The sequence below is a fragment of the Sturnira hondurensis genome, unplaced genomic scaffold, assembly GCF_014824575.4.
Source record: "Sturnira hondurensis isolate 20B ecotype Veracruz unplaced genomic scaffold, ASM1482457v3 Scaffold0022201, whole genome shotgun sequence".
Taxonomy (NCBI): Eukaryota; Metazoa; Chordata; class Mammalia; order Chiroptera; family Phyllostomidae; genus Sturnira; species Sturnira hondurensis.
In genome coordinates, this window is record NW_028094832.1 from 1,083,490 (window position 1) to 1,097,658 (window position 14,169).

The 14,169-nt window shown below is 49.5% G+C and overlaps 1 protein-coding gene across 4 annotated transcripts in view; it reads right to left on the reverse strand.

Annotated features, from left to right (window-relative positions):
* Nucleotides 1-4,994: 4,994 nt before the first annotated feature.
* The window catches only part of SASH1 (SAM and SH3 domain containing 1), a 167,487-nt gene continuing 158,312 nt past the window's right edge, over nucleotides 4,995-14,169 (reverse strand). For all 4 annotated transcript variants that reach the window (XM_037034839.1, XM_037034836.1, XM_037034837.1 and 1 more), the window contains 3 exons: nucleotides 10,862-11,982; nucleotides 9,449-9,580; nucleotides 4,995-8,299 (listed from right to left, as the gene is read on the reverse strand). In XM_037034839.1, coding sequence (XP_036890734.1) covers nucleotides 8,036-8,299; nucleotides 9,449-9,580; nucleotides 10,862-11,982 — 1,517 coding nt within the window. In that variant the 3' untranslated portion in view covers nucleotides 4,995-8,035. The remainder of the gene's footprint in view (nucleotides 8,300-9,448; nucleotides 9,581-10,861; nucleotides 11,983-14,169) is intronic.

Below are 14,169 nucleotides of genomic sequence, written 5' to 3' on the forward strand. Positions count from 1 at the left end.
TTATTATATGCAATGTTAAAGGGACTTAAGAAAAAGATCAAAACTATGAACAATAAAATTGCAAAAATACCTATCTATCAACAATTGAATCTAAAACACAAACTAAGCAAAGAAGAGGAACAGAGACAGAATCATGGACACAGAGAGGGTTTTGATGGTTGCAAGATGGGAGGGGTGCATGGGAGAATAGGGAAAGAGGTGAGGGGATTAAGAAGTACAAATAGGTATTTACAGAACAGCCATGGGGATATAAAGTACAGTATAGGAAATGGAGCAGCTAAAGAACTTATACGCATGACCTATGGCCATGAACAGTGGGGGCGGGGGGGATTGCCTGATGGATTGGGGGGCTGCTGGGTGGAAGGGGGGCAAAAGGGGAAAAATCAGGACAACTGTAACAGCATAATCAATAAAATATAATTTTAAAAAGAAAATAAATAAACTGTGACAAAGACTTGGATCTCTGAACAGGGGGGCGATGTGGTCCTCACCCAGGTGGGCCAGCCCCCTGCTCCCTGAGCACATCCAGCAGGGGATGGGGGGAGGAGGCCACCCAGTGACTGTGCCGGTGTCTCCACCAGTGTTGATGGAGGGACAGCCTCGGAGATCTCTTCTTAATGACACATTGCTTCCTGGGTAGAAAAAAAAAAGGGAGAGAGAAGCTGGAGCTGATAACTTGGGCACTAGCACAATTGGTCGCCTTCATAGCACTCAAGCAATTGCCACATGTCTGGGAGGGGCTGTGGCAACGTAACGGGTGCTGGCAAGTCCTCCTTCCCTCCCTTGCCAAAACTGAAAGAGTGAATTAATCGTCCAATTTGCACATTTCGAGAGCGCTCTGAGCAAAACCAGCATTTCTGCTTTGGGCACAGATTTGGCTTCTCCAGGTTACGGTAACCATGAGCCTAAAGAAAAATGTTGACTCCTTGATTGGTGGACATCACTCCTCCATGTACCTCTTGAGTAAATTACCCAAAACGAACACTACACGTTTTCTCTAATTTTGGAGGGGAAAAATATCTGCAAGGAAAATTTGAGTATTCGTAACACGATGCAACCACCGTGGACCCCTCATCAAACATTCTTCTGTGGGCAGTTCTCTTCAACCTCAAAGGCACCGAGGGAGCAATTCTGAGGAAGCAAGAACACACGGTCCCTGGTGGCTCCGGAAGGCAGTCAGTCTCCTTCGGTGCTGACAGTGCGGAATCACACCTTGTGCCTCCCAGCAAAGCCCTGCTCCTTCCGTTCTGAGCCTGGGACCAAACAGGAAGAGCCCAGGTGCCAAAGTAAACGAGGCTCCTCCCTGGCCTGGAGCCAAAGCCCCAGATTTAGACTGCAGCTGAACGCGCCCTTGGAAAACGTTCGGAACCCTCCCCAGGGGAGATGGAAGAAATTCACACACTGTCCCTGTGTCCTGGGAGACGACACTGAACCCGATCGCAGCTGCAGAGACTTGCAGGGAGCTGCAGCCCTGGGATGTGGGACCTCGGGTCTCCTGAGCGGGCCCCTGATGGGCACCGGGACTGTCTTGGAAGTAGTGAGCAATTCTGAGGCAAGGAGCCCAAATCAGGAGACGGGAGGACTCTCTAGTCAGAGGCTCAGGTCCCAGCGCTAGGACAAGTTCTGATTTCTTGCCCTTTACCCTCATTCCCATCAACCGTACAAACACACACTCTCCCAGAACACAGCTCTTCGGAAGAGAGTCCAGCTTGGCACCTGCTATGGAGGGCAAGAGGAGGGTCCTTGGAGCTAGGTGTGGTTTGGCCTTGGCTGATGGGGAAAGGGTGGAAGTGAACCTCAGAAAAGCCGTGTGAGAGGGCAGTGTCCCACCTTTCTGACACACTTTGATGGTCCCAGGGTGGCATCCCTAATCCCTATCCTACCACCTACCCACGCGACGGAGAAATGAACTTGGGCAACCCTGCTCTTGGCTGCTTTCCTGGGTTCCGCCTCATCCCTACCTGGTCTCCTGAGGGAGGCTCACGTCCACAAAAACGGGGGCTTTACCAGGTCTACTGGCAAAGACCAGCTGTGTGCAGACCACGCTGGAGGGGTGGGGCACCAGGAGGGAGGCCAGTGCCTGTTCAGCCTCCCTGACTGCAGCCGTGTGACTCCAATTCTGACCAGAATTGTGAGGACACAACAAGAAGCCGCAGCGTGGAACCTGGAAGGGGTCACTCCCTGGAACCTGCCAATCTTGACCCTTGGATCTCGGATTCCCAGCCTCCAAAACTTCGAGAAATCAATTCCTGCTGTTGTTGATAAGCCTCTCGGTCTTTGGGGTTCTGTTATTGTGGCCTGAACCAGGACAGCTACAGCCTTCATTTATTTAATCGAGCACTAATCAGGCATTTTGTAGTTGTGATTCAAGTCCATAATCAGTTGACTCTAAGTAAAGGAAACTAAGTCTGGGAGGGGGGCTGATTCAACTTTTGGAAAGGCCCTTGGAGCAGAGCTGAGGCTCCCCCAAGGAAGAAGCCATCCTGCCTGTGCATAGGGCTGCAACCCGGGCTGAGGGCTCCAGCTGCCGTTCCCAGCAGGGCCCCATGGCCTTCACACCTGCCCAGCCAGCCCTGCGCTGCTCGAGAAAGCCAACCTGTGCAACAAGCCTTTCCATGTCTGTCTCCTGCTGCTTCTGCTTCCCTGGTGGAACCCAGACTGATACACTTGATTTTTAACATGTTGCTCTGGCTGAGACCCAGGGAGTTGTTCAGTAGTGGCTAAGACAAAGGGCTTCAGAATAAAAGAACCAGGGTCACCCTGGCTCCGTTGGTTGGAACATTGTCCTGTACACCAAAAGGTTTCAGGCTCAATCCCCAGTTGGGGCATGGGTGAGAGGCAACTGATTGATGTTTAACTTTCACATTGACATTTCTCTCTCTCCCTTTCTCTCTCTCCCTGTTCCTTCCTCTTTCCCTAAGCTCAATAAACATAGACTCCAGTGAGAATTAAATAATGATAATAAATAAACTAAAAAACCAAGTTCAACTCTCATCCCTTCTGCCTTCACCTCTGTGACTGCAGGTCCCTCCAACTGCAAAATGGGGTGCACGGTGTCCACCGCACAGCCACAGTGCAAAGGCTCCGTGAGCATCAGGCCTGAACGGTGTTTGGTGTCTTATCGTGTCAGGCTATTCTGGGCCATAGCCATAAAATGCCATTCACACAAACAATCACACACACAATGAGCATGGTCTCCCATCGCACTGCATGCGTCCTAAAGTTTAGGACTTTGTTTTAGGGTCTCCTAAGCACTTCCCTTCCTCCAGCTCGCTCCCCCAGCTCATTCCGCATGCATGGGGCACGCGGCAGGGCACCCGTACACTCAAGGACCCCAACCCCGACTCTGTGCAGCAACGGGAGGTGAGTCACCCGACGACGCTGTTAGCTAAAGGAAGCAGTAATGCAGGGAGCCAAGAGCTCCACAAGGTTTATAAAAGCGGAGTTTGCAAGTTTTACTGGTCACTAGTCAACACTCTCCAATGATGTTTCAATAGGTCCTTTGGTTGCAGGGTTCTAGGTCTTGCTGGCAACTGGGAAGAGTAGTGGCGGTCCTGTGCTCCCTCCCTCCCACCTCATTTCGTCTGAGGCTTGGCGGCGCCCTCTGCTCCCCCCTGGCTGTGGGGCTGGACACTGTCCTACCTCGGAAACTCCTCCTCTCACCTCCCGCCCCTCAGGCGCCAGGTTTGGCCTTCCATCTGGCACATGAGTGCCCTCTGGTGGCCATATGCTGCAGCAACTACTCCCTCAGCAAGAACGTTTGCTGGAAAACAGCTCTGGGAAATTCTGGTTTACTCTGATTTCTTTTTAAGCCACGGATACATACTGACAAGCTCCAGCGAAGCCTTGGCAAAGATGGTCTGCTTCTTTATCACCTACTCTGTCACTAGCCACCTGAGTATGACCTCAGCAGCTCCTGTTACCTCTCCAGGTCTCTGTTTCCCACTTGTAAACTGAGAGGATTAAAACGGATCATCTCCAGCTTTAACATTCATGATTCCAGGGCTTGTGATTCAGGGATAGTCATTCATTCAACAAGTACTACGTGTCAGGTGTAGAGGTTCAGGCTCATCAGCAAGCAAACCTGTGCACATTCCTGGACTTTCACCTGCAGCAGGAGACAGTTAATAAGCAACAGGCATAACAAAGAAATGAAGTATATAATGTTTCAGACAGTGACCAATCCCGTGGGGAAAATAGAGCAGGTGTGGGAATGGGATGTGGTGGCCAAGGGAAGGCCATGGGAAGGGGCAAGTTTAGGTGACAGAGACGGGGCTCTGAGACACCCTCTGAGCAGGACGGACAGGAGGGTCCTGCAGAGTCCCCAGGGCAGAGCGCCCAGGTGGAGCAAAACCCACCTGAACTCCTGACATGAGAGCCCGTCTCTGTGTGGGACTGACAAGAAGACTGTGGTCCCCACAGCCCTCTGTCTCTGAACCATCAGCACACACTGTAATACCTCCCTGTGGTGAAATAAATGGGTGGCCAGGCCAGCAGAGGTTATTTCCTGTCTCAAGTCTCAAGTGCATGATATCGACTCAAAACTTTCTATTACAAACACGCTCCTGCCCAATATCAAACACTTTTTGGTCAAATGTGGTACACCAACGTTGGGAGGACTTTTGTCAGGCTGATTAATTTCTAGGGTATCCCAAGCTTGATTTTTTTTTGTCAATACAAAAATTGGATTTTGTTAACCGTGTAACATTGAGCAAGTCAACCACCTATGTGGCCTCAAAACTCTTCATCTGAAAATGATGGGTTTATACGATCAACGATTTCCACCAATCCCTTCCTGGTTTAGGACGCTGTGACTATATGACTTGATTTTGCAAGTCGACCAAAAATTGCAATAAGTTGATAAAGAGAATTGGCACTGTGGCAAAGTGTGGCGAAAGTCCTTATATATAGCTAGTACTACTTTTATAATATATTGTATTAAACCACACTCTCCCCTTAATATCTGAAATATCCCAGGAACAACAAAAGAAGCATATTCAACTGAAGAAATTTATTTACTTTTTTTTTCTAGGTACATAGATGACAATTATAGACAAGTTTTGATACATAGGAAAACCCTTCTGTCCTTTCTCTTTGCTAAATGAATCATCACAATAATTTTTACAATTTTTAAAACAATACACAGCTTTCTTGGGCTGAAGCAATCGCAAGAACATATTGGTACTGGTATATTACAGCTACTTACAATGTTTAAAAACAGCAATGGAGAAAAATAAGTTATTTAAATACTGATTTCATATACAGAAAGTGCAATGTTGTTAGTTGTTATATAACTTGCTTGACAGTTTGTTTTCTCTATCAATTTAAGATCAAGATGACTTGGACTCAGACGATGAGACTTATTTTTCTGAAAATAATACAGCACACGCACGAAGCACTGACTCGGTGAATGGGCCTCTTTCGCTGTAGTTACCAAAGCAAACTCTGCTGTGTCAGGAACTGATTACCAATACACCAGTAATTTCCAATGCTGCCCACCCCCAGGTTCAGGACAGAGAAAAGGGCCTCTGACTAAGGCAGGCCTTAAAAAAATCTATCTCCTACTTGGTTATTTGGGAATGTAACTGGTGGTTGAGGCTGGCGGCACTCCCTTCTAGACAGCTTCAAAGTGAGAATTCACACAATGGCTATGTCACTACCTGAGCCTAGCTGCCAGTCCAGGTTTCTTTTGTGCTTCCCGGAGACAACTTTCTCCGATCCTCCACATTCCAAGCCGAGTGCACCTGAATCAGCCTGCATCCTGCCGACACCTGCCACCTGTCTTCTCCGCCCACAGGCAGCCCCAAACCACCTCAGTCAAAAGTCACACACAAATACGGAGGCTTTTCTAGGATCAGATGAAAAGTCCAAAGCAAAAGGAGACCAAACAAATACTCATGTTAAAAAAAAAAAAGAATTTACAAAAGCACAATAACGTAAAAAAACAACCTCAGACCTTTCAGATTAGGAAGACCTTCCCACCGACAATTATCTGTGGTCCCTGAACTGGAATTCTCTCTGCAAAGGCAATGCTCTCCGGAGAAGAGTTGAGAAACTTACGGTTTGGCATTCTCAAAAGCTCAAGCTCGGAAACTTCCCTTTTCCGGTGCCATTTTTACTTCAATGGAAACGTTACAGTGAAAATGAATGAAAACTTGGAAAGTCATGCAAGAGTCCTCCTCCCCTCGTTACCTTTCAGGACCTTTGTGTGGTGTTGGCGCAGCTTAAACCAGGAGATGGGCCCCTCACCTGTTGCACTGAGGTCACTGCACAAACAGCCGAGGATGAGGATGGGGCCTTGGTTGCAGGAGGGCCCTGCAGCCTCGCTCCTTCCCAGGGGGGCTCTGCTAACAGGGCAGTCACAACCCAAGGGGACAGAAATGGGCTCTTCCGAAGGGTGCCACAGAAATTTGGCAGCGTTAACTTTCTAACCTCAATCTCCACAACTTCTTCACGTGGCACCTTACGGAAACTATTACTGAAGAAATATATATATTATTTTTTAATGCATACCAAGGCATGAAAAAAGTTCATCACCTGAGAACATCCTTTTCCTCAGAACATGGGTACAAGTATATAAAGCAAATGCTAAAGATGGCTTTGTAATCAACAAAATCGCTTTCTGATGAAGGCTTTGTGTTCCAAGTGTTTCTGTTGTGAATAATCACATTCAATGCATGGTAAGAACATAAAGCAAAACCACTTCGTAAGCAATGGAAACCTGCCTAGTTGAGCTAAATTTCACTTTGCTAGAAAGTCAGACGCAAGACTAAAAGAGGAAAGAATATGCAGAAATCAATAGGAAACGATGGAAAATATGCAAATACTTAATACACAGCTAAGGTGGTTTGTCTGGCTCCACAAGGAACCTTTATTTGAATTAAAAGAACTATCTAAATAAAAAATGAAGAGAAAACAACATCCTAATTGTAAAACTGAAGAAAAACCTTAAAAAGCTCTCTTACACTAATTCCCTTTTGGAAAACGTCTTTCTGGACAAGTCAGCCTTGCACGGCCGCTCGGCGAAGGCAGACTGTGGGCGAGCTGGCAGCGGGACGCAGGGGTGGAGACCGTCAGGAGGCCGAGGCAGCACCGCGCCACAGTGACCAACACGGCGAGGACACCGCACGGAGTCAAATGAAAGGCAGTTACTATAGACACCCACACCCCCCGCCCCCAAACACTCACATGTACATACATGATAGCTTGGTGAATTTCGGATAGTTTTCCACTGGATTTTGTAGTTGGTTTAACAACTGAACACCGGTATGAAATCGGTGCCCGATACACACTCCCATAAAATAAGCCACGTTAGAATGAGATCATCAAAAAAGCCTGTTTTCTTTGCTGGAAACCCCCCGGATATGTTAGACAGCAGTCTAAGCGGAAGATCTGGAACTATGGTTACAGGGTAGTGAACACTAGTTAGGTAACTGCTTAAAAGCTCATATTAAGGCAAATAAAAGCTGATTGCTAGAAAGCAATTATTAAAATGTCTCGTTTATCTAAAGGAGAAGAGGACTTTCCTTTCCCTAGTGCAGACAGATTTTCTTACTTTTGAACCAGCGAGCACGTCAACCATGTACAGTCACTCCTGCGTCTGTTACTTTGGCCTAGCTAAGCCTGTCCGGTCCTCGGGGATCCTGCAGGGTGACGGGCAGAAGGTCAAGGGCACTCTCAGAAATGAAACAGGCGGCCCTTCCCTCTGCCCCCAGCCCTCTTCCCAGTGCACCAAGACAGACCGGAGGCGCAACATTTGTGGCAAGTTGGCATCTTGGTTCTACTCTGTTCTGGAAACAAAAATAAGTGCTTGTCTTTTCTTTGGGGGGGGTTGAAGAGAACCACACCAATTTCCTCAAAGGGGCTTTTCTGGGAAAGAGGGTCCCTCGGGCCTGCGCCGAGGCTTCACGCTGTGTCGCTGCACTCTGGGCCGCTCCTCTGGATCTGGTCTGCTTGTCCGGGGAAGGCGTTGCATCGGCATGGTAAGCACAGTGAGAGGGTGGCCCTCATCCAGGGGGGTCCGTCCCAGGCCTGGCTACACGGCCCCGGAGCCTGGCGGCAGCTTGAAGAGTCTGGCCGCAGACACGAGCTTGCTTATGTGTCTCTCCTCGGTGATGCCGGCCTCCTGAAGGCAAGTGTGGGACAGAGAAGGCACCTGGCCCAGGGTGCTGAACCCCGCTTCCGTGAGGGCGCTGGCGTACATGGGCAGACCGATGGAGATCAGCCAATCGGACACAGACGAGACACAGCCGGGAGAGAGGGGCTTCCTGCAGATCTCTGTGAGCCCACCACTCGGGATCTGGATAAAGAGAGAGAACAATCTGAGGAAGCCTCCACATAAGCCACTGGAGGGCAGCAGCTTGGATGCCCAGAAAAGGCCACTGCCAACACAGTCACCGCCACGCTATCAGGACGTGATGATGCTGGGACACGTCAAAGACCAAGAGTAGCAGAGAGTCCTTCCTTGACCTTTCAAAGGTGAGAAAAATGTTCAAGGAGGTGTGTGAGGCTCTGGAAGACGCTTGGAATAAAATATAGCCCCAGTCACACGTCCAACTCTCCGAACTGTGAGCATCTGTCTATATTTCTGGCTATTTGGTTTCACGGTGACACACTCTTCAAGGAGGTGTCTCATACAGTCAGTCACCGCACACCTAAGGTGACTGAGGAAAGAGGCAGTCCCGTGCGACAGTGTGGAAAGGAAAACACTCAGTGAGTGAGCATTTATAAAGCAGATTCTTCATTGTAATTAACAATTAGCAGATTAAACATTTCATCAATATAGTTGCAAAGAATCTAAAACAATAACCAGTACTGGCTAGGGCAGGGAAGTAAACCCTTACACTGGACGTCTGGGAAGACCAACCGCTGTACCTTTCAAGAAGTAACTGACCACCCCACGTGCAGACCCCTGGGGTTTTGTGTAGCCTTGGCGACGTACACCCTCTTAAAGTCATGTGCCCTCAGAGATGAGCCTCAGAGGCCTCCAAAGGCTTATTAGGAATGTTTTTAACTACATTGTTGAAAATTAAAAAACTGGAAAAAACCTAAATGTTTCACCAACATGGACTGGCTACACTAGGACACAGTCACCTGCTGGACCGCTCTGAAACTCTGATACCGTAACGGCAGTTTAGTGGGAGAAGCGGATTCGGGCTCCGACCACAAAAAACGATCAGGTTTCAAAGCCCTGTGTTTACTCCCGTGTATGTGCAGGCAAGTGACCAGACAGGCTTCGCTTTTTCATAGTGCTGGGAGTGTGGGTGGGTTTCACTTTTTCTCTCTCTAAAATGGTGCCGTAAGACTCTGGGGGCTGACTGCGGAGTGCTTCCCCACCAGGCGCCTTCCTTTGACAATTGGGAGCCCTGGGCCGCCCAGTGCTGGCCCATCTGCTCCTCGTGAAGTGCTACGACTCAATGGACTCGAACAGCGGGATGGGGTTGCTCACCGCCATGCGGTGCTGCTTGCGAAGCAGCTTCACCCGGATCTGGTCCATGTGGGCGGCGACATCCCTCTCCGGCTGCTCCAGGTCTTCTGCGTATCTCTGCACCAGGGCTTCGGGAATCCCACAGCGGCCGTGCTGGGGGGGGGCGGGGGGGCAGAAAGGAGGTGTCAGGTGATGTGGCAAGGACCTTTCTTTCTCCCACAACAGCAAACGCACAGTAGGTAGGATAAGACATTTAGCTACTAGGAAATTGCACCCCAGGTTTTCACTGTGCGTGAATACATTTTCCCTGTAGTCAGGATGTTGTGGGGGGAATACTTGACATCTTTACGCTTCAGGTAGTAATGAATTCCAGGAAAATGTTTGGAAAGCCAATCATCCCACATTTGGGGGGACGGATGCCCTTAGCTCACTCGGCCTGATCATTTGGCAAAATGTTTGAAGACGGCTCCTGACCTGCAGAGGAGAGAGGCAAACTTCCTGCTCTCCAGTCGTCTACTGCTGTGCCTCAGCCAGTAGGACTACATCGCCCACATCAGCCGGTGGCATTGACTGTGGACTAGAGCTCTCACTGCTGCTCATTCACAGGGGTTTAGTCCCTGGATACCAAGGAGGAGGATGTTACTGCCAGGCATTCGTGGTCATAACACCTCTGTAACGAAGACCTCCGGGACTACGTCGTAACAGAGCTCGCATTTGCAGGAGCCACGGACGGCTCTATCTATCCGCGTTTGTTGTCAAAGTCGTTGTGGGATTGGTAGATCGACTCTTTGTTTTTTTCCAAATGAGAAATGAGTTTTCATTACAGAGCTCAATGTTTTTAGTGCCATGCTATTTCCACATAATCCTTCCCCTGTGACCCATATGAGATAATTATGTAATTATTATATCTGAATAGGGTTCTATAATTTTCAAAGTATGTTCACATTTACTTTACTTGTTTCTAAAAATAGCTCTAAGAGGTAGGTATGTAGGTTATTATTAATTCCATTTTACATACAAGAAAATGAAACGTGGATTTGTGTCTAAAAACATGCACATTGAGTTAAGGGAGGAAAACTGAACCTCAGATTTGCCATCTCCCCCGAACCAGGCCTTTCAGGGCCAGTCCTGGTACCGATGGGCAGTTCTCCCTGCAATGTACAGCTGCCAACAATTAAAAACAAACAGGCAGAATGGCAAAGAAAGAGAAAGGAAAGAAACTCCAAAGCTGTATTTGCATTGAACCTGGACACTGTGCTCCCACTGGTGCCACCACCAAGTGGCAGAGGCCCCTGCTGTGGACCCCCGGAGCTGTCACTGCCGCAGTGGCCCCCGCCTCCAGGCTGACCTCCTGGGTCAGCTGAGGTTCCTCTCGCCTGGCTGCTCGGCGTATGGAAGCAGGGGCCTGCGAAGTGGGGCCAGGGCCTTTGATACCTTGTCAGAATAGGGTTCCTCGGTGAGATCGATGCCTTCAGCTCGCAACTTGTCTTCAGTGAGCATCTCCAGATCCATCCCCCGGGCACAGGAGATCTTCCTGGTCAGGGCCGGGCCCAGCTTCACACCGTGCTCCTGGAGGCTTGCACTCTCGGGCAGCTCTGAGAGCCAGGGTGGTGGCCTCGAGCTCGGAGGGCTGCTAGGCTCCTGCCTGGGGGGAGGTCTAGGAGCCTGGGGTGAGTGGCAGTCGCTGGGGCCGCTGGAGCTGCCCTTTTTCAGGGGCAGGCACGGTGCGCTGGGGCCCGGGGCGCCGGGGTGCAGGCCGTTGGCCAGGGCCAGGCGCTCTCTGCTCTTCTTGACAGGAACAGGTGGAGGCTGTGTGGGGTGTCTGGCAGGCGTTTTGGCCTCAGGGCCCCTCTGCTCACCTTCTTTGGTGCCCGGGGGGTGACAGGTTCCTTCAAAGTCGAGTCCTTTTCGGTGGCCCTCAGGAGCAGTCCTTGTTGAATTGTGTCTCACTCCGGGAGGCTGAGCATCATGGTTTTTGGGTAAACACGGGGGAGGTGACAGGCTACGTGAAGGGGCCGCACTCGAGCCCCCCAGTTTCTTAGTAGTCGTTTTCTGAGGGTCAGAAAACCTGTTGCTTTGGGTCAGTAGCAATGCATTGTCAGCGGCAGAATCTCGTTTGGGGCTGGGGACCTTGGTGATGGAGGGGGCTGTCTTTTGTGGCACTTCCGGCGCAGTCTGAGGGGAGGGTTCTGTTGCTGCACTAGGCACATCTTTTTCGGCATCAGGTTCTCCCTGAAGGTCATCCAGGGAATGGGATCGGGGCCAGGCTTTCGCCGGCTGGGGGCCCTCCAGGGTCTCACAGCTCCGGCACATGGAGACGGGGAGGCTCCTCCGGTTTCTGTTCAAGCCAGTCATGCACGGCGGATCGCAGTGCTGGAAAGCGTGAGGGGTCAGACCACGGCCCAGCCTGCTTTGCTCCCCTGGCTTCCTGTGTGTGTCCACCGACTTGGACAGAGGCAAGGTCGGGTAGGTGCCCAGCTGATTCCTGTTGAAAGACTTCAAGCTAGACTCGGTGGCTGACTTGGCAGAGAGAAGGCCAGGTTTCCGGGTCTTGCCTGCGAGACAAGAGAATACTTTACAATCACAGCTTGAAAGGAGAATCAAACTGATGTGGAGAGGTGTGCTAACTCTTACATCCCATTGCTGAATTACATACACCAAAGGACAGAAAATCACTGTTCATGACACTAAGTGACAACAGGGTTATTATGGTCTTGTTTTTATTCTTAGGAAAAATTCTAAAGCCTTCACAAATGGGTGCATGGAGGCTGGACTGAGTTACGTGGTAAGGAAGTACGCTGTGTCAGGCAGTAAAGCATGTCTAGGCCTCTTGTCTGTCTCCGCGGCTATCAGTGTGGATGAGGGCTGATCACCGGAACCTCACTCAGGAACCACACAGATGGGATTTCTGAATACAGTTTCCTAAGGTCATGGTCACAGAGGGGAGGCGGACTGAGTTCTGGGACAGGTTCTATATATATAAATGGTGCCCCCAGGACTGGTTCACTTCTAACTTCTCAAATTGCACCCTCCTCAAAGCTCTCCCCTTAGTGTTCTGTGCATAAAATAAATGAATCCTAGAAGCAAACAACTTTGGTAAAAGTGAACAAGTTTAAGCGAGCATTTTGCCTGAGGCAATCTGTAAAATATTGACATGGTTCTAATCCCCCACGAAACTTCAGCCCCGATTAAAATAAACTGTCAGACTAATAAGTGAACCATCGACCAGACACGATCCGATTATGTGACAATGGTATGATACCGAATGATACCAATTGCTGATTGGTACCCACCATACCACTGCTTGATAAGCTCCACGGAGAATTCAATATCCTTTTCCCCGCCCCCCCCCACCACCGAGAGCACCCTCATATTTTCTATTCAATTTTGTCTTACAAAACTGTGGTTTATGACCCTCTAACATGATTTCCCAACCTACTGATGAATTGTAAGCAGTAGTTTAAAAAGCTTTGCTTTTTACTACAGGGGTGTCAAACTTATTCCCACCGGGGGCCCCATCAGCCTCATGGTTGCCTTCAAAGGGCTGAAATAATTGTAGGACTGTATAAATGTAACCACCCCTGAACTGTTAAAGGAGCTGAAATTACATTTGGCCCTTTGAAGGCAACTGTGAGGCTGATGTGTCCCCTGGTGAAAAATGAGCTCGACACCCCTGGTTTAGTAGGTGCTCAATAAAAATACCAACCCACAGGCTACTCAAGGGGATTCAGATGGCAGCTACGATATTGGCTGCCCTAACCATTTTTCATGAAGGTCTTCCAGTAACTGAGGGGAACCCTTTACTCCCTTTACTGCTGTTTCTAGTCTTACTATAAATAGAAGCTTGGGGGAGCCACCCATGGTGGTACTGAGGTCACCGGGGCCCCTTCTACTGACGATTTCTCTGAAATTTCCCATAACAAGGTGTGCGGCCCTCAAATCACCCTCCTCCCCGGTAACTGCGGAGCCCCCAGCTGCTGTTGAGACACTGAAGAGGCCACTGCTTTGTGACCCTCACGGATGGGCAACCCGGTAAATTGTTTTCCTTAGGGACCTGAAACTTCCCAACACTCAAGTGTTGGTTTTTACTGCGTAAAAAAAAAGGACACAGCAGACACACAATTTGGGTTTTACGGCTGCGCGCATTTTGGACGGAATCTGTCCCCTGGCACAGCAGCCAGGAGGTGCGGATATTAGACGCTCACCATGAACTAGAACAGCACAGAGGTCAGAAAGGAGGAGATGAGCGCTGAGTCCATCATGGAAATAGAGTAACTCTTTTTCAGGAAACGGGACTCTGGCAGTCAGTAATTTTCAAATGAAGCTTCATTTATATTGTGAAATAGATCAAAGCGGCCCAGGCACAGCCCCACCCGCTCTGTGGCCCCCATCCCTCCCACCATCCCCCGCTCCACCCCATGGTCCCCGAGGAATGCAGGACCCCGCCACGGGTCATGGTCAAAACCCAGAAGTTATGAACTGCATGCAACACACTGGCTCCTTTAAACACACCTTCATCTATTTCCCCTTCTATGAAGATGCTTTGCTAGTGAGAACTAGAATAGACTGTACAGCCTGGTTTAATATCTGAATAAACAACGGGTGCGGCCGGAGTGGGCAAGGTACCACATCTTCAACTATTAAGTGGACAAATCCCGAGAGATGAAAAGTCACATCTATTTTGAGAACATCTTGCTTTTCCAGTGCTTTTATTCCGTCTGAACTATAAACCGCCAGCAATT